General features: G+C 40.5%; 1 protein-coding gene across 1 annotated transcript in view; it reads left to right on the forward strand.

Annotated features, from left to right (window-relative positions):
• gramd2ab (GRAM domain containing 2Ab) overlaps positions 1-21,206 on the forward strand; it is a 164,273-nt gene that overhangs the window by 18,479 nt on the left and 124,588 nt on the right. Inside the window, exon 2 of the mRNA XM_084334767.1 lies at positions 16,766-16,876. Coding sequence (XP_084190893.1) covers positions 16,773-16,876 — 104 coding nt within the window. The 5' untranslated portion in view covers positions 16,766-16,772. The remainder of the gene's footprint in view (positions 1-16,765; positions 16,877-21,206) is intronic.

A 21,206-nucleotide genomic window follows, 5' to 3' on the forward strand; every position in this document is an offset into this window, starting at 1 on the left:
TTTGTGTTTATTATATTTATTCTCTTTGTCCTATTTACTCAGAATTACACATGAACTCATGCATGTCCATTCTTAATTAAAGGAACACACCAACATTATGAGAAATACTATCTAAGAAGATAGATACCAATTTCCTCTATGTGCATGCAGTAAAAAAGCTATTTGGCTGCAAGCTAGCCTAGCTTAGGAAATTGGTATCTATCTTCTTGTCTGACTCTGGAGAAGACTATAAGCGCATTTCCCATAATGTTGTTGTGTTCCTTTAAAAACAATTCATTGTAATAATACTACTGTTTATCAGAGAAACTAAAGTGTTTGTTCAGTCACAGTAGATGGTGGATGAGTTCATGTGTCACTTCATCAATTTCCAACTCTATATCATTAAGAGCAGGGATGAAGGAATGATGGAGAAAATGGAGGGAGAAGGAGATTTCTGGCTGAACCGGCAGGGCCAGTGCTAATCTGGTCTAGATCATAGCATCCTCACCTGGCCAGACATTAGACGTCTAACTGGCCAAACATTAGACGTTTAACTGGCCAAACATTAGACGTCTAACTGGCCAAACATTAGACGTTTAACTGGCCAAACATTAGACGTCTAACTGGCCAAACATTAGATGTCTAACTGGCCAAACATTAGATGTCTAACTGGCCAAACATTAGATGTCTAACTGGCCAAACATTAGACGTCTAACTGGCCAAACATTAGACATCTAACTGGCCAAACATTCTCCGAGTTTCACTCTTATAACTATTAGGAGTAGGTATAGCATATACCTATATAAATATATACAGGTGTATAGATCTGTGGAGGGTTAAACTGCAGACCATCACAACACATCTCGGGAACTAGGCTATACAGTTCAGCAGTAAACAATGTAAACAGACAGGAGCAGTGGAAGGAACTCATTCTCTGCTCAGTGCCAAAGGCTAACTCACTATTCTCCATCTTGCTGCCCTGCAATCTACTCTGACAGTTAACCATGGCTTTGGTTTAATTTGTAAACCCCCAAAACTAATTACCTGGTGTATGTTAGCAATGTACTGTCAATTCTGTATCACATGTAAAGTAATGCCTGTGAGAAACACCATGTTACAGGGACATAGAGCAGTGTCTTCTCTCACACACCACAACACCGAGCACTATTTTCAACTCAGGACAAATCCAGTTCTGGGAGAAAAGTGTGACAGTGTTTTCTTACTCAACAAAGAGAAGAGCTAGAAACTCCATGAATGGAGCTTGTCCACTTGGTTTGCAGCTTTGTGTTGCACAGATGTAGAGATTGTGTGAAGGCTCTTGGTGAGTTGGATCGATAGTTTTAACACGGCTTCAAAAGGTCCACTCTAGCACACTGTCACGCATGGCTGCTATGCATGCGGATCTCTCTCTCTCGGTCACTATGGAAACAGCCTGAGAGCAGGCTGCTTGAATCAGGCATTTGCTTTTCTCCCCGCTTCCTTTGAGAGTGGACACACCTTGTGTGACGCTCAACATCATGCCAATTTATACACAACCTACATGGACCAAGGCAGGATATGAAGCACATTGTTTTCAAACCATTGTGGCCAGAGCCGTCTGGGAGAAATGCGAGGCCAGCGATTTAAAAAAAATCATTAATACTTATTTTTGCCTTAAATTTCCTAAAAATATTAAATCAGGTTGTCGTCTCCAATCAGTAAGAAATATAAACACATTTTACACATAACACGTTTGATTATTATAATGAAGCCTTGACATGATATGAGTTTTTATAGTAATGCTTGTTTATAACTGAAATCCTACTAGTCGGTCCTATAACAAAAAGAGAAACGTTACAGAGCAATATGGGGCAACTTACTCCTTGGATCAAACCCGAAGTTACAAGTCTTGGTGTTATAATATACTCAGACCTAAGCTTTAAATCACACATCAACAAGGTGACAAAAACATAATTTTTCCACCTTAGAAACATAGCTAAGGTACGGCCGTTTATAAATCAAAAAGACGCTGAAAAACTGATCCATGCCTTTATCTCAAGCCGACTTGCAGCATGACTACTGTAATGCACTCCTCACTGGCCTCCCAAAAAAAACACAGAACGACTCCAACTCATTCAAAACTCGGCAGCTAGGCTACTAACTAGAACCAAGAGGAGAGACCACGTCAGTCCTGTATTAGCTAACCTACACTGGCTTCCGGTAACATTTAGAATTGATTTCAAGGCTCCTTATATACAAAGCACTAAATGGAACAGGACCAAGCTACATTGCAAATTCTCTAGTCAACTATGTGCCTCCTAGAACATTGCAATCATCTACTACTGGTCTATTGAAGGTTCCAAGCCACAGTCTAAGGAAAATTGGGGATGCAGCCTTTGCAAACTATGCACCAAAGTTATGGAACACACTACCTATGGACATTAGGGAAGCTAGATCTCTTAATATTTTCAAAAATAAGCTAAAAACGTACCTCTTCACCATAGCCTTCTAATACACCCGCTGTTGATTGTACTGTAGCACTATTTTACTCTGTCCATTCTATTGCATAATTGTACTATCTATTCTATTCTATTATTGCACTGTATTATTTTACTCTGTCTATTGCTTTTTATTACAGGTTCAAAATTGTCAGGTATTAAACTGTGTGGGTATCAAACAAGAGACTGTCTGTCAGGCTTTAAAACTGTGTAGGACCCAGGCCTAGAACTGCACCCTGAGAGAGGGAACTGCACCCTGAGAGGGAGGTTTGCCTTGGGTGGGAGGTTCAAAGGGTCAAAGTGGGTATAAAACAGGAGGGAAGACTGTCATGTTTTAAACTGTGGATACCAAACAGAGAAGGTAAAGACGACTTTGAACTGTTGAACAGTAATCCAGAACAATTTTATTGCACTGTAAAATATTTTTTCTTTTTAATCTATTCTATTCTACAATTTTATTGCACTGCACTGCACTATTGCACTATTTTACTCTGTCTATTTTATCTTACTCTTTTTATTATTGTCTATTTAAAACGGAATCAAACCATAAACAAGGTGGCCTGTTGGGATGTTAGATCCTAATATAAAAAACTGTGCTTTTATATGTCTGCACTTTATGTGCTCATTTTATGCCTATCTTTTTTCTGTTGTGAAGCACTTTGAGCTGCAGTTTCTGTATGAAAGGTGCTATACAAATAAAGTTTATTATTATTATTATTATTATTATTATTATTATTATTATTATTATTATTATTATTATTATTATTATTGTTATTATTATTACAACATCACACAAAAGAAAATCCCCCCCATAACGCATCTCACAACACATTCCCAAAACCCAAATATAGGCTAAATAATAAGAGCCAGGGGCGGGGAACACAATGGGAAAACCCCAGTGACGTAGCCTATATAGGCCTACTACCCACTTCAAAGAATTGACAATCATAACAATAATCACTCAGATGTTACTCACAAACAGCAGAGAATTATGTGAGAATTTTCCTCCTGGCTTTCCTTGCAGCAAATTCTGAAATAATGTCTTGATAATCCAGAGTAGATACAACGTCCTTTTCTATCGCGAGGATGGAAAGTCCACACAGTCTCTAGTTATTATATTGTCCCTAGTTTCTTCCTGTGTGAAAGCTTTGGTAGGGAGTTTAAGAGGCTACCACATCTGTTTATATGCAAAGCAATGGGTCGTGGTCAGTGATAGACAGCTACCACACCTGTTTATATGCCAAGCAGAAAGGGGCTTGGTCCTGGTCAGTGATAGACATCTACAGTACCACACCTGCTTATATGCAAAGCAGAGGGCCATGGTCCTGGACAATGTTCACTCTCTCCTCTCTCACATTCACCAACTCTTTTTCCACAACAAATTTAAGTCAAGCACTAACTTTGATTTCTGCCACCAACTTCAAAGCAGTTCCCTTTAGGGCTGTAAGAAGGAATATTTCATTAGAATTAGAAAAAAATTAATTCATTCCACTACCAAACTCATTCTAATGTAAATAGATAAAAAAAAACACATTATTGATATGAGGTGAACTGAAAACCAGGGGTGTAAAGTACTTGAGTAATTGTACTTCGTTACAATACTTCAGTACTGTTTTGGGGGATTTGTACTTTACTCAAGTATTATTAGGTTTGTATACTTGTACTTTTACTCCATTACATTTCAGAGGGGAAAAAACATACTTTTTACTCCTTACAAAGTACAAATCTCGCAGGTCCAACCATTTTAATTAGTATATTTGTTTCCCTGGCCGAACTAACGTTAACGTTATTAATCCTGCGGCCACACTTTATTTAAAAACAGCCAATCAAATCCCCATCAATGTAAAATGAACCCGCCCATACCCATGCTGATTGGTCCTTGTGCAAGACTAGAAAGCAGGGATCTTTGACCTGCTATCAGAAGAATAGACAGTCAGACATTTATTTTTTTACTTTTACTTTTTAGTACTTAAGTACATTTAAAAGTAGAAACTTTTTGACTTTTTCTCAAGTGTGTTTTTAGCCAGATACTCTTGACTTTTACTTGAGTATGAGACAGTACACATACTTTCACTTAAGTATAATTTCTGGGTACTTTTTACACCCCTGCTGAAAACACATCACTCGTTCTTGGACTCGTCTGTAATGCAAGCCAGTATGTTACAAAGCACAGCCCAGTCCCTAATGATAGTTTCCTATTGGTATCTCCCATAATAGCAAATACAACACACAATGAATGTGTTAATTGTAAGCACTTACACACATCAGTCCATGGAAGAAAGGCACTCGCATACACATGCATTCCCACGTGCACAACCATACTCACATGCACATCAATATACAATTTAAATTAAAAGTTTAACTTGTGCATATACTTTGGTCATGTTTGAGCACATGCTTATGTTATGTTTATTATTATTATGTTAATTCAGATAAAGACGCAACAGAATAGATAAATATACAATATCCAAATAGAGTCAATACCTGTACATTAACCCCTTAAGGCAAGCTTACCTCACATTTAGCATAAAACACCTGACGATTGCATACCCAAAGTAATTTGCGATTTATTATACATTATACTTATAGCACATGCATGAGTCTGGTGTCTTTTGAAAGGTAACATTCTGAAGTTTCTTACACAATAAAGAGAAATAAATAATAAATAAAATATTTGCTCCTTACTTTTGTGTTGACTTGTTGCCAGATTCCTGTTTTTGGGTTCCAGCTGAGCAGTATAGGAGCTGGAAAACATAACGGTTCCATAGCCTGAAGTCTTATGTACCGGTAGTACAGGTCCAAACTTTATAAAAATCCCATGGAAAATGAGTGTTTAACAAAGGTTTTTTTAATGTGTGTACGGCAATAATTTAGCATGATTATCCAAAATGGCCGTCCACTTGCATTCATTCAGACGCGTGAGTCAAAACTAAGAACTTGTTGGTCTTCTTCTGCCCCCTTCTCGTTGCAATCAGCGCTTGTCTGGGATAGCTTTCGGAGCAGACGCTCCTTGGATACAACGGTGGTCAATCATTTTCGCCATCAGCGGTGACTGGTCAGTTCAGGACCGTTTACAACCGGACGTGGTCACTGGTCGGAACGGCTTGTCAAATGACGCTCGCTGGATATTTCGTCTTGTAACTCGAGACCCGAATCACGCAATAGGTTGAGTGTGGTGATGATCGAAAGGCGGCAAATTCAACTTTCAAACATTGTATTGGATGATCAGCGAAAAATGCAGTCCGGAGCCGACAGATGAGAGCAAAGTGCTGCGACGTGAGCACGTCCCGTGCACGGGCGTGACGGCCCATATGAGGGCCGTTGAACGTTAATAGGATTTATTAATTTGAAATGTAAAAACAACCACTCCCTCTGTCTAGTAGTGGGATTAGTTCCCTCCACTTCCTCCATCTAGCAGTGGGATTAGTTCCCTCCACTTCCTCCATCTAGCAGTGGGATAAATTCCCTCCACTTCCTCCATCTAGCAGTGGGATTAGTTTCATCCATCTAGGAGTGGGATTAGTTTCATCCATCTAGCAGTGGGACTAGTTTCAATCCATCTAGCATTGGGACTAGTTCCATCCATCTAGAAGTGGGACTAGTTCCCTCCATCTAGCAGTGGGACTAGTTCCCTCTGGGACACTGATAAACCTCAAGTCCTGCTTTCCCTATCAAAGCATTTATCCTAGACCTAGCTGCTTCAACTCCTTCGTCCTCTACCCGTCAACCTGCTCCAAATGTTGAATGCGTCCGTGAGACTTTGTGTCATCTTGGTTTCTTCTTTAATCACTTGGGTTTGACCATGTCTAATTTCCCATTTCCACTCCAATTTCTTGGTGCAGGATTTCCAAACCTGGAATAGCCTTGGTTCTTTCTTTTCTGGCCACCAGAGCTCTGTGTTTGGGCTAGGTTAAGTAGACGTTGAGTTTTAAGCTGTTTCACCTCAAAGTAGTTTAGGAGTTTAGCTATATTGGTTATAATGTGACATATAAGTGAATACAATATCCTGCTTGGTATTGTACTTTGTTTAAATTTGTTTGTTAGTTCGGCTGAGCGGGATCGCAGTGTTGGTCCTGGGGGGTCTGGGGGTCCTGGGGTGGGGGGCGGGAGTGGCAGAGGAAATGTCTTTTGTGGTGTCTGGTAATATAATTTTTTTTATTTTTAGGTTCTGTATTTATTATTTTTGTGATTCTACTGTCATTATTGTTATTGTTAGTGTTATTATTGTATATATATATTTCATGTAAAAGAAAAAGGGAAAATACAAAGATTTGATCCCCAATTTTTTTTTTTTTTTTGCTTTGTTGTGTGGGTTGGAGTTTAGTCACTTATTTTACTGTGAATAAAATAAGTCAGTGTGGTTCTAATGCTAAATACACTAGTTTGCCAGCCAACCCTCAAAACCAGCAGTCCCCCTACCTCCCAACCCTTTCTTCTTACTTATCCCCAAGCTCCCAGAGCTCCATCTTTAGTGTCCCTGGGCTACACTGTTGTCCCAATGTGTGGGTAGATGCTGGTAAGGTTGTCTGCTCTCTGCACAATACAGGCTCAGCAACTCAAAATGCTGTTACAAGGAGGAGAGAGCATTATCCTATCTCCATGGAGGAGAGAGCATTACCCTATCTCCATGGAGGAGAGACCATTACCCTATCTCCATGGAGGAGAGACCATTACCCTATCTCCATGGAGGAGAGACCATTACCCCGTCTCCATGGAGGAGAGATCATTACCCTATCTCCATGGAGGAGAGAGCATTACCCTATCTCCATGGAGGAGAGACCATTACCCCGTCTCCATGGAGGAGAGATCATTACCCTATCTCCATGGAGGAGAGACCATTACCCTGTCTCCATGGAGGAGAGATCATTACCCTATCTCCATGGAGGAGAGAACATTACTCCATCCATGGATGAGAGAGGATCTCCAAAGTAACTGTTGAATGGAGAGCAGTGTCAGCATCTTTTCTCACATCCAATGGAAAAGGTGTGCACATCCTCCCAATTTTCTTTCCATGTCTTGCAGATTCAGATTCAGATTCAGATTACTTTATTCGCCATTTTATACAGGTACAAAATGGAACGTGATTTGACATTACAGTGCATACTTTTTTCACAATTAAGAACAATACAACAGTAAATAAATAATTTTAAGTAAAGTGCAAGACAGGACAGAACAGTGAGACAACAATAAGACTGTGAAAGTGCGGTGGTTGGGGACATGGATACAGTGCAACACAAAGTTCAAGTCCAGAAGTCCAGCCCTAGCAGCTCGCCATCGAGGGGGGTGGGGGGAGCAGGGGGACAGATTGCAGTGTCTAATATAGTTATCTGGGTAGTAGTGACCGAGTTTTCCAATGCAGTTTTCCATGCAGATATTTAGAGAGCAGGGCAGTCGATTGCTGATATAATGATAAAAAGAAATCTGCATTTGATAAAATACAACAATTTAGTAATAACTAATAAGACACAAAATTGCTAAATGTCACTAATGTTAGCTATATTAGCTAGCTGGTTGATGACCGCTAGGTTTTCACTTGCTTAGTGGTCGACTGATATGGGTTTTCAATGGCTGATGCCGATATTTAGAAAGCAGGGTGGCCGATGGCGATGGGTGGCCAATTGAAAATGGGGGACCCTGATGTAAACAAGACGGAAGTCTTTTTTTGGTCTGCATCCCCTTAAAGGGGAACTATTTTACTATTTCTTTCACTATTTGGGCACTTTTACACAATTCCTGTGAGTCTATGGAACACCTCTGTAATATATATATTTTTTTTTATTCATTGTTTTGTATTTCTAATCAAGTCCTCAAAAACAGCATTTTTCTACCTCAAGATCTCGAGCTGTTTTGAGCCTGGGCTCCTAAACCACTGCGCAGCGTCGTGTTCGCCTGAACATTAACATGCAGCGGTGTCTTTATGACATCACATATAGGGCACATTTTCAAATGACTCAGTTCAGTGAGGGTGAATATTGTGAGAGGAGAATTGGAAGAATGCGCCAATATGAGAATTTTGAGACATAGATCATATTAATATAAGTTCACATAGCTAGGAAACAATGCTAAACACTCAAAAAGGCCATTTATAAGATAGTTCCCCTTTAACAATTGTTTGTATTGAGCCGTACTGTATTGTATACCATTCTGCAATCTGTTAATCAAGTTTTCAATCAATCAATCAATCAATGGGCCATATATACCGCTGATGTCTTTTTTAATTTACTTTGGGTTATGCTGCAGATTTCAGAACGTATTCAACTGCATTATAACACAATATATATTTAACACTAGCCAGTAACGGTTTAGATTAGATTTGCTGTCATTTAGGATTAGTCAACATTTAGAAAAGGTGACTGAGGACATGTAGCCAGGTAGATGTTTTCAGCAGGGTGCAGGAGAGTTATAGTACAGAGCTCCAAACAAACCTTTTCACCACCTTCCCAAAACTGTCAAAAGATACTATATTATTTGTAGCTAATGTAATGGCTGAAATAGTGCTGTGATTAGCTCCAAATACTATTGGTGCAGACTTAAAACAGAGTGACTAGGGGACTTCCGGTATGCCGTTAGAGGGCACAGACGCATAGAAGACCGCTCTCCCGGGCAAAATATAATTCTTCCACTTCAAGAATTCAATGAACACAAATATCTAAATCAAAAGGTAGATGAGTGGAAGAAGGAAATGGAAGGACCGAAAAAGAAGGGAAAAAACTTTTAAAAACTCGAAAACGAGACCACAGAGGAGTTCGACATCGAAGCTAACGTGGTCGCTAGCTTAAATAAAATGTGGCAAGATGACAACGTGCTGACAAGTCACGAGAAGAGCACAGAACACGAATATACAACCAAGGAGCTGGTGCCGAGGGAAGCATGCATTAAAAAAGCACTGAAGATAAAAGGAACCCGCTTCCAGACTCCACACTCCAACATGAAGATTCAAAGAAGTACTGGAAGGAGGCGAGGAGGGAATCGGGGCCTCAGGCGCCTCAGAATGCGAGAGACGGGACGAGCCGACGGCACCAGCACCAGGCAGACAGAGGGGCCGCTGCACTGAGAGCGAGAGAGAGGCTCAGCGAGTACACACATCCTTAAAAAACAATGAGAAAGAAGCCATAGGACTCCTCTTGTTTCTGTGGTCATGGCAATGTTTACTAAGTGCCCGGGAGGGGTAAGGTCATTTTATTAGCGTAGGTTTTCTTTAGCAGCCAACGTTGGACCAAGGGACGGATTTCCAGGGTTTCGGATAGACGCCTCGTCACACACACCCTTAGCGCAGGGCCCCCCCCTAACGAGGGGCTCTCCCTCGCACACCAACGGGGTTTATGCCAAGAGGAGTGGGTGTTTCCCCCCTCGCTTGGAGGTCGAATTCAATAACGTGTTAAATGTTATATGTTAAATGTTGGGAAGAATGTAGGGTATGGTATGGGAGGCAGCTAACATATGCAATAACTGGGAAATGAATGTCGGGACCATAAACGGACCAGACCAAATAAGAACGAAAACGGCTATCCCTCATATACCAATGCCCTGTCCTGTGAGTCTTGTTTGTCTTGTGGTGGTGGTTGTCTTATTCTAGAAAAATGAGTAGATTGGCTATGCAAAAACCGAACATCATACTGTAAAGAAAAGAAAAGGTTGTTGTAAAATGTGAAGAGGTGATTTTGGAAAAGAAAAGGAAAATGTTTAAAATGTTTATGCAAATTTTCATAACCACTGAAACAAAATTGTAAATTGTCTATGAAAAAGCGGAATTCATACTGTAAAGAAAAATTGTATATGTGAAAAAGTGACTTTGGAAAAGAAAAGGAAAATGTCCATGCAAAAATGTAAAAAAAGTGACTTTGGTGTGTGAAGATGTGAAAAATTCAGAGAAAAAAACAACAGAGTGACTAGAAAGAAATGCCTTGAGTTGGTTATTTACCAGAGATCTTTGCTAGACTGTTATAATAACTAACGGTAACAAAAACGTTGCAAACTTGAACAAACCATGGTTCACTATTGAACTTAGGAAATCTGCTCTAAAGAAAAAATAATTATATAAAAAATATCTACAAAGTCCTACTCCCTTAATGTATGCTTCATACAAGACACACAGGAATAAACATAACCATCTTCTTAGAAATGCCAAACAGGGGTGCCCCAGTGGCGAACCACATAACGCGCTGAGTCGCGGCACGGCCGACCCGGGTTCGATTCCCGAACCCGTCGTTATTTGTCAAATGTCTTCCCCCCACTCTGTCTCCCGTTTCACCTCTCTCTCTCTCTCTACTGGACTGCCCAGTAGAATAAAGTGATAAACGCTAAAAAATAAATCTTTAAAAAAAAAGAAATGCCAAACAGGATTATTATAGTGACCAATTTATTAGCTCTACAAACAACATTAAATCGACATGAGACACTCTGAAAACATTACTCAATATGAGACACTCTTCTCCATCCCCAGCTGAATTTCAGGATGGTGCGGATAAGATAACAGAGCCATCCGAAATTGCGAATAGTTTCAACAACTTCTTCATGAATGTGGGACCATGTCTTGCAAAACATGTTGGCAATGCTGTTGATTCTCCCACTGATTTTATAAGTAAAGAGTATGCTTCTCTAAATGCTTTTGAGCCTGTGTAAAGACCTCAGAAGTTCTTGATATTATTATGAGCCTCAAAAACTCTTCTCCTGGCCATGATGAAATTCCAGCCTCTTTGATAAAAAAATTTGCATTTTCAATTATTGATCCTTTATACATTTTTCTTCCATGTCCCTTGAATCAGGCACTATCCCTCAAGCCTTCAAAGTTGCCAAGGTTATACCGCTGTTTAAAGCTGATGATCCCCCTGTATTCTCAAACTATCATTCTATATCGATACTACCTTGTTTTTAAAAAATTCTTGAAAAGCTGGTATACAGTAGAATCATGAAACATCTAGACGCCAACACTATCTTGTTTGAACATCAGTACGGCTTTAGAAAAAAATACTCTACATATATGGCTCTTTTGCACCTCATTATCGACCCATTTTACAATGGGTTGATAATTACTTAAATCACAGAGAAATTTGTAGTTTTCAATGGTAATCGATCACAGCTGGCTGTACTAAAATGTGGTGTTCCACAAGGGTCCATTCTAGGACCCTTGTTGTTTTTGATGTATGTGAATGATCTTGCAAATGCATCAAGTTTATTGTCACCTATATTATTCATTGATGACACAAATCTCTGTCACTGACAAGAATATTTATTCCCTTATTGATAAAGCACATTCTGGACTCATTCATTTTTCCTATTGTTTTCAGTTAAACAAGTTATCACTCAATGTTTACATTTCAATTACATTTCAGACAGAACCAAGATTTGTATCGATAACAATGAACTTGCACAAGTTTCATCTGTGAAGTTCTTAGGTGTCAATAGCGATGAGAAACTCTGCTTTAAGAATCATTGTGGGGGAGCTCCAGTAGCTCACCGCGTATCTCGGCGCTATTTCGGTGTCGGGGACAACCGTGCGCGTCACGGATCTGGGGTACACGAGTTCGACTCCCGGACTCGCCGTATTTTCTCACCCTGATCTATATCCCATTCAACCTGTTTCTGTCGGTCATGCTTGACCAGAAAAAGCGATAAACGCTAAAAAAATGAAGTTTAAAAAAAAAAAAAAAAATCATTGTGAAATTGTTTGCAAGAAGGTTTCAAAATCATTGGGCATTATAAAAAGGGTTAAAAACTATTTAAAAAAGAGCACATTACTAACTTTATATTACAGTTACATTTTTCCTCACATCTCTTACTGCAATGTAATTTGGGCCAACACTTACCCTTCTTACTTACAAGCAATTCATAGATCTCAGAAATCCTTTGTAAGAATTGCAACCAACTCTTCTTATTTAGCCCCAACCAAACCAGTATTTAAATAACTGCAACTACTCACAACAAGTACCAAACAGGGGTTCTTATGTATAAATTAATTGGTCTTCCTTAATCTTTACCTATTTTCTTTCAATGTTATTTTGAGTTTAATTCTCATTATCATGCACATCTCGCAAGAAGAAATAATGAGTTGCACATTCCTTTCTGTAGGACCTCTGTTGCCAAATTCTCAGTTGTCTATCAAGGTGCAGTGATGTGGAATGATGTAAAAAAAAATCGAACCGAAACATGTTCATCTTAAATACATTTAAAAGCAAGCTTAAAAAAGAACTACAGATCCTGTAGTCTTTAGTATCCTTTGTATTTGTGAGTAGTCCTTTTTTCTTCTTTTTATTCTATGTTTTCAACATTGTAATTGTTGTATAATGTGTGTTTGCGCATAATGTGTGTGGGGGAGGGGGGGATTTCGGTGTAGTTATTCTATATAGGTTTAAGAGGGGGGGGGGGTCACTTATAAGCCCTATGACCTTTCCTGCACATTTTAACTGTTCTTCTTTTTATTCCAGAATGTATGTTTGTAAGTGCAAATGACAATGAACAATAAATAAACAATAAACGTGATAACTGGGAGATTGGTCTGTCATTATTTTGATCATTTCTATCACCTCCTTTACATTTAGTAATTTAGCTGACGCTTTTATCCAAAGTGAAATACAAATTGTGAACAACAACAACAGAATGGAAATATGTACAGTATGCAGATTTCCAAATAGTAGGGAATATGCCTGTTGAGTTAAAAATAAATATGTGTGTTAACTGCTCTGTGATTAATGGAGCAGACAGTTTTAGCCTCTCCATGGAGCTCCTGGCTTGCAAAGTGTTTATTGAAAGCCAGGCTAACTTCTTTCTGATCAGAAAGGTGAGATTAAATTAGTTCTGTGTCCTCGACTTTGGAGAACGTGAATCCCATGCACTTGCGTGTATTTGAATGAATGCAAAAGTTAATTTTTTAACATGTATTCTCCATATTCCTCCAAACAAATCACAATATCAAGCTCCATCATACAGAACAATCATAATGAAAAAGAAATTATAAACAAAAAGTCAAGAGCAATGTAGTTAGTTAGTTGTTAAAAAAAGGAGTAGAGGGAAGCTAAGCGTATTGATCCCTACCCCCTTACAGTACATTACATTTAAATGTTTTATTTTACTTGAAAACGTTTTTTTAGTCTGGAGCCCTGTTAAATGACTTACCTTTCTCTAACTGGGAAATCCTCGAACAGAACCAGCACACTGACCTGTTAGCACTTGTAGTGTTACGTACGTTTCGCAATTATGCCACAACAATGTGGAACACCCTACCCACAGCCGTAAAATAATGTGAATCCCTACCCACCTTCAAAACCGCTCTAAAAGAGCACCTACGGGAGGCTGCAATTCGAAACTGGCCCCGGTAAATGTCCAAACAACCCCCCCCACCCAACTCCCTCGAATGTATATATTCTCTTTTAGAAACTCTGTCTGTAAATAAACAGTACTGTATATTTGTATATCTTATGTCATAAATGTCTGGATGTATGTCGTGTATGTCATAAATGTTATAATGAATTGAAAATGGGAGACCCTGATGTAAACAAGACGAAAGTCTTTCTCTGGTCTGCAACCCCTTAACAATTGTGTGTATTGAGCCCCCCTCACAGTGAGCTGTGGTATTCCACAAGGAAGCATACTAGGACCGCTACTCTTCCTAATTTATGCAAATGACATGTCGTCAGCCTGTGACTGCAACTTGTTCCTGTTTGCGGACGACTCAGCCCTGCTGGTCTCTGACAAGAACAAGTTGCAGGTTGAAAAAACCCTCAGCTCGGAACTAGGCAAAATCTGCATATGGCTCGCTGATAACAAACTATCATTACACATGGGAAAAACAGAGTCCATTCTCTTCGGCTCAAATAACAAACTCAGCAAGACCGACGGCTTCTCAGTTACAGTGGGTGACAATATTGTCACAAGGAAAGACGAAATTAATTACCTACCTGGGTTCCATCCTAGAGGCAAATCTTTCCTGTGACAAAATGGCATCCAATGTAATAAAAAAAGTCAACCAACGAACTAGATTCTTGTACCGGATCTCCTCTCTGGTAAACAAGAATACCCTGAAGACTCTGGCAGGAGCACTCATTCAAGGGTACTATGACTATGCATGCACCTCATGGTACCAAAGCACCTCAAAGGCGCTTAAAACAAGATTACAAACATCACAAAACAAACTTGTCAGACTACTACTTGACCTTACCCCCAGAACCCACCTCACCCCTGCCCACTTTGACAACCTAGGATGGCTTAGAGTAGACGACAGAGTACAGCAACTTGCAATGGGCCTGGTCTACAAGATACACTATATGACTAAGGTACCCATGTACATGTCAAAATACTTCCCAAAGGTCAGTGAATACCACAACCACTACACCAGAGGAAGCTCAACAAATCATGTTAAACCCAGATTCGGCTCAAACATCATATGTATATACTCTGTCAGGATCTAGGGGTAACAGTACTGTATATTTGAATACCGTTTATGTCACAAATGTATCAGTACTAAATACCTATATGTCCCTATGCCATAAATGTCATGTATGTTGTGAGTGTATGTCATAAATGTCTATATGAATTGAAAATGGGGGACCCTGATGTAAACAAGACAAACGTCTTTCTCAGGTCTGCATCCCCTTAACAATTGTGTGTATTGAGCCGTACTCTGGCGGCTGGTCAATAGGGGCGCTAGAGCGCCGCCCTCCCTGGTTAAAAGAGAGAAGAAGAAGAATTTTTAATTTAAATTTTTTAAAGAGCCCTAGAAATCAAATAAACATGTTTAAAATGAATAATATTTACTCATTTTAAGTATGTTTGTGTTTCCAATGCACAATATAACGTTAATATATCAAATATAAATAATTGTTTTCATGAACAGGAAGTGACTGTCTGCTAGAGAATAATACCGCCTCTATACTTTCCATAGCCGCATTTCTCCTGGGCTAGACGCATAGCGCTCACAGTGGGCGTGCACTGGTTTCATCGCTGTACTGTCGCAGCCAATCAGTGCGTAATTCACTGTGCGTTGAAATATGATGTATTATGATGGAAACCGGGCGCGTTTCCAAGCGATCTATTATCATCTAAGCAAGCAGCGTCAATAATTTCCGTAGCCGCATTTCTCGGAGACGCTCTCTGATTGGCCGACGTCAGTTTCTACACTGGGAAAGCCTAGCCACGAAGTAGGTTAAGGTAACGTTAGAGTTTGTCTTAGAGCGTGACGGCAAGTTCTTTCGACGGTTAAGCTTAGGCACTCTTTCAAAGTTGGTTAAGGTTAGAGTTTGTCTTAGAGCAGGGCGATAGGAACGCCAAGTAGTTTGCAGGCTGTTCGACGCGGAAATGGGCAAAGACACAGCTCGTCACTCACAGTACTTGTTGCCTAACTTTGCTAACAAGAAGCTATATATGGATGCAGTGGACATGGATGGACATCAACACAGTCTGGACAGTGGATATACTTTATCAAGCCCTTCTGCCTGCTGGACAGTGGTGCGTTTCAACTTAACAAGTGAGAGTTGCGATATCTCTCTCTCTCTCGCTCTCTCTCTCTCTCTCTCTCTCTCTCTCTCTCTCTCTCTCTCTCTCTCTCTCTCTTTCTCTCTCTCTCGATGCTGTGTTGTTGTTGAACTAATTAATTTCGCTGCAGGGGGGCCATAATGACCCGGACAATGAATGGTAACTTGTTAAAAAGGACAAGATATACATAAGTGATTATTTTTGCATGGATCAGAGAGAGAGTGAGAGAGAGAGGGGGGGGATAGGGAATAGAGAGAGAGAGAGCGAGAGAGAGAGAGAGAGAGAGAGAGAGAGATGTGCGCGTGTGCATATTGGAAGCGTGGCTGCATTTGACTGACTGATCATATTGATTGATGGCAATGGTGATAGTTGTACCTACTTAAATATTCGCCAATGCGTGGTACATGTTTGCAAAATGTTTGGTATAGCGCCCCTCATGGAGAAGAATGCACCGGCCGCCACTGGCCGTACTGTATTGTACCCATTCTGCAATCTGTTAAATAAAGTTTTCATTCATTCATTCATACTGTATTGTTCTGCAATCTGTTAATAACATTTTCAATCAATCAATCAATCAAGTTGGGCACAAAGCCCAGACCAGCTGACAGAATTACGGATAAATGGCGCAAGATATGGGACCTCTCAGACATAGTGGCCTATTCATATCTAGAGCATAGCCATCCGTTTTTCATCCTTAGAAGTGAATTAGTGGCCAGCTCTGAGAGATACAGAGGTACATTAACTGAGAAAATCAGTTAAGTGATTTTAAAATCAAACACTAGACACTGTCCAGGCGTGTCTGCTTGGGGTATGTTTGAATTGGTTGTGTCATGTTGTCACAGGCTGAAGATGATGACTGAGCACCAGGACCAGAGTGATGACGTCAGCTTCTTGTCCCAGGACCAGGCTGAACCGTCTAAGGAGGAGGATGGCCACTGCCTCCCACAGTTCAGGCAAGGAACTGCATGTTAGCTGTATTTAACTACATACTGTAGGGTAGGGTTGTCATAATGGACTGTATAGAATAATCAATCATCATTACATAGGTATTCTAATCTTGAATTGACATTCAAAAATGACACGTGACGATCACATATTTTTAGATGTGAATTTCATAGGCAATAGGCAATGTCACCAACTCACTCACTCACTCACTCACTCACTCATTCATTCATTCATTCATTCATGCATCCATTCATTCATTCATTCATTCATTTAGTATTTCACTCACGGTTACCCATTCTGCACCTAGTGGTGGCTCACAGGCATGACTATTTGTGTACGACCAGTTCAGCTTGACATCACAACAATAACAAACATACCCCAGTGTAGGTTAGCCATATCAAGACCAACAGCTAGAGAAACATAACTATTGACTAACATTGTTTAATAAGAGAATGTGATTACAGTGATTTATAGGTTTTGCTTGTATTGATTAGGGGCTAATGTTAATTCATGTGCACGCTTCAGGTTGTAACCTGAATGGTTATTCGTTGCTGATTTTGGCTAACTTGGAGCTGTGCTGGCTATGTAGTTTGGTTTATAGGTGAAGTATTTATACAAATCACTATTGCCTATTAAACGAGGGAAGTGCAGCACTCGCTGTATATCGTCTCAACTGGGTGAAAATCTTATTGTTGTTAGCCTACATCTATGAATGTTAAAATTATTTATTTCAGCAATTGTCTTAGTTACAACACCATTGTGTTGGCAATGTAGCTTTGTGTTTATAGCTGAAGTATTCATAAGCCTATGTAGCCGGTGTGATCTTGTCTGCGTTGTGTTTAAAGTCGATTCGACCCCTGTTAAGGGATCGCCCTGAGTGGGAGTTGAACCCCGGACGCCGGCGTCGCGGGCGGCATCACAGACCACTAAGCAAGAAGTGAATTCACTGCTTGCTTCCGGGTCTGGATGCCTCTGGGGAGTGAGTTTACTTGCAGTACCGCTTACCATCCACAGCCACGTCACTACTTGTACCCGTGACTGTGGATATACTGCGGTACCTCCGTTACACCTAGATAGTTTTCTATGGCTGTGTAGTGAAACAAGAGAGGAGAGAAATATCTCTCACTCGCTGCCACGTGTGCTCTGTGTGTTTTTATTATGTTAAGTATTTAATTTCACTATGAGAGGAGAGGGCTCTCTGCTGTGAGATGTCAGGAACTGTGTGTGTTGCTTCAAAGCCTCCTTCAGTATTGTTTTCTGCTCTTTCTGCATATAGTTGTGGTAGAATAGTGACTTCATGAGCCTGTTCTTAGACACATTAACATCCAATGGCCACTGCATTGGTATCAGGTAGATTTTAGAAGACGATTTTAAAAGAAGGTGAAGTGGAACATGGGCATAAACAGTAGTTCTGTCAAAATTGGCCAAAAATGACATTTGATTATTCCTTCTAAAAAAACACATAGGCTTAAACCAATTGAATGTCTTATTATTGTGCATTATGTCCACAAGAGGGCAAACCAGTACAATGAGAGACAAATCTCAAGTCTGAGTATTTCTACATTCTCTCTTTATCCATCGCCAGCTGATTTTGATGTGCAATTGGCCACTTACAATTCTCTCTCTCTCTCTCTCTCTCTCTCTCTCTCTCTCTCTCTCTCTCTCTCTCTCTCTCTCTCTCTCTCTCTCTCTCTCTCTCTCTCTCTCTCTCTCTCTCTCTCTCACGCCCACAATACAAAACCAATCCATTTAGTGGAGGTAATCTAGTTATTACAAATGGTAACTGCAGCTGCCATGCTTTTTAAGATGCATTCTAAAAATAGATTTCCCTCCATGAGTAATCAATCACTACTCTAGTATTTCACGTGATCAATTGATCTGGGAAAAGATGACTCACGCCCAATCCTTTACTGCCCAAACTGGAGTCTGGAGCCAGACTAATAGCATCTACGAGAGAGAGAGAGAGAGAGAGAGAGAGAGAGAGAGAGAGAGAGAGAGAGAGAGAGAGAGAGAGAGAGAGAGAGAGAGAGAGAGAGAGAGAGAGACAGACAGACAGACAGACAGACAGACAGACAGACAGACAGACAGACAGACAGACAGACAGACAGACAGACAGACAGACAGACAGACAGACAGACAGACAGACAGACAGACACAGACAGACAGACAGACAGACAGACAGACACATTTTACTGTGACATTTGCAATCTTAATGTTCTCAATACTACCTGGACCCAACTGGTTCCAACATAGTCAATACTACCTGGACCCAGAAGACACTTACTTATTGTATACTATTATATGTTTTTGTATCGCGATATTGTGAATGTCCATTTATTTTCCCAAGCTCCTGCTGCTTGTAGGCTGAGAGTGAAAGTGGGCACCAGAGCGTAACACCTCCCTACAACACACGTGCGTGCGTGCACATGCACACACACTACTGTGTCATTCCTCTCACGTACAGAGCGGATTGCAGGAGGAGAGAGAGAGAGAGAGAGAGAGAGAGAGAGAGAGAGAGAGAGAGTGAGAGTGAGTGAGTAGAGAGCAGAGACCTCATTATGTAACAGGCTATCTGAGAGAGGTTGGCGACCATGTATTTTGCAAGGGGGGCAGGGGTTTGGGATGGTGAGGGTTAAAATTAGAAGGTGGGAAATATCTTGGCGGAGGAGGGTGAAGAGAGAGAGGCAGAGTGGAAGTGACAGAGTGGAAGGTTGAATTTTCAGAGACATGCAGGGCTTGTAGCAGAGGCCTGTGTCAAGCCAGCAGCATGGTTGTTTGAACTTCCTGAATCTTTCAGAATAAAAGCTGCAACGTCTTTTTAGCTTTTTTAGTTTTTTTGGTAATATCTTATATATTTTTTCTTAAAGCAATATCGTCAGTAGGGGGATTTCAATATCGCCCAAGCCTAGATCAGATGACCTCAGATAGATGAGTCAAGCTGAATTTAGCTGCACATTTAGCTGCATGTCCTCATGTAGTCAGGGCCGGCCCTAGCATTTCAGCAGCTCTAGGCGAGATTCTGAAAAGCGCCCCTTGCGCGCGGCTGCTGAAACAGTCTTAAGCGTGGGCACACAGCAATAAGTACAGTATTGTATATTTAGTTCAGCATAAAGCAGGGTTTTTGTGGTCTTTCATTACAGGATCGTACATTGCCATCAGCTGCACCTGTTTAAGGTAGTTGCCATTGTCTGATTTGTTGAGCATATCAGATGTTCCCCTAAGGCTCAAGTTTCTCTCAGCGAATGACTGAATGATGGTGACCAACCTGGTTAACACCTCACGCCATCTCTTCCTTTCTGTGTCGATCAGTCTCATCTCAATCCTATCGATAGTTTGACCCTTTTCTAAGCGAGACTCTAACTCTTTCCATGATTTCATGTGTTTAGTATGTTCTGGATTCCTCTCGTGTGCTCTCAGTAATTGGTGGCAATTTTTCCAATCATTTAGTCCTGCATTGATTAAGTTGTACCCTTTCTGGGAGAACAGCTTGCAGCAAAAACAGTAAAGGCTGTTGTTTTTCTGTGAGTACATTAGCCAACTTCTCTCCATTATTTCACCATTTGCCAATTTGTCTGTAAAAGTGGTGGTGGTTGCAGCTTTTGCCATCCTAATTTTTCACCAGATAGGGTCCCCTGCTTACAAACTCTATTATCAGACATGGATGGCCAGTCGGCTGGGTCAATAAATGCTGCCTTTGTGGGCTCACGTGCTGCAGACTGTGCTGTCGTAAGGTCTCTCCATCTGTACATTGTTTAGGTACACTTGAGACACACATCTTCTTGATGAGTTTTCACCTGCAGGCACAGTCAAACATGCATGGAATGGATACAGTTAGACACCCACTATGAGTGCATGCGTGTGTGTGTGTGTGTGTGTGTGTGTGTGCGCTTGAGTGTGTTGTACATACATTATTAGTAATATTATTAGTAATAAAAGTGCTATTGTAATAATGTGCTATAATAAACTGGACTCACTTGATGCAGACTGTGCTACAATACGTGAGGTCGATGTCTCTCCTGCAGACTGTGTAGCAGGTACACTTGGGGCAGGTGATGTAGATGACAAGTGTTCATCTGCAGGCACAGTACAGGAAAAACACCCTGGGTCCATAGCTATTAGTGATTAGGAGTGGTTTTGGTCAAAAGTGAGGGGGAAAAAAGAGCTCAGAAAACCATTTTGTCATTGACTCCAATGCATTCGACAGAGAATTCTCTTCCTGTTTTCACTCATGACTTTTCACCTAGATCCCTGATTCGCACATTCCCACGTGGGGTACCATTGGAAATCCACACTCATTCGTTACAACCCTGTCCAATAATTTTCGAGATCGCCAAATGA

The sequence above is a fragment of the Notolepis coatsorum genome (assembly GCF_963971535.1).
Source record: "Notolepis coatsorum genome assembly, chromosome: 18".
NCBI lineage: Eukaryota > Metazoa > Chordata > Actinopteri > Aulopiformes > Paralepididae > Notolepis > Notolepis coatsorum.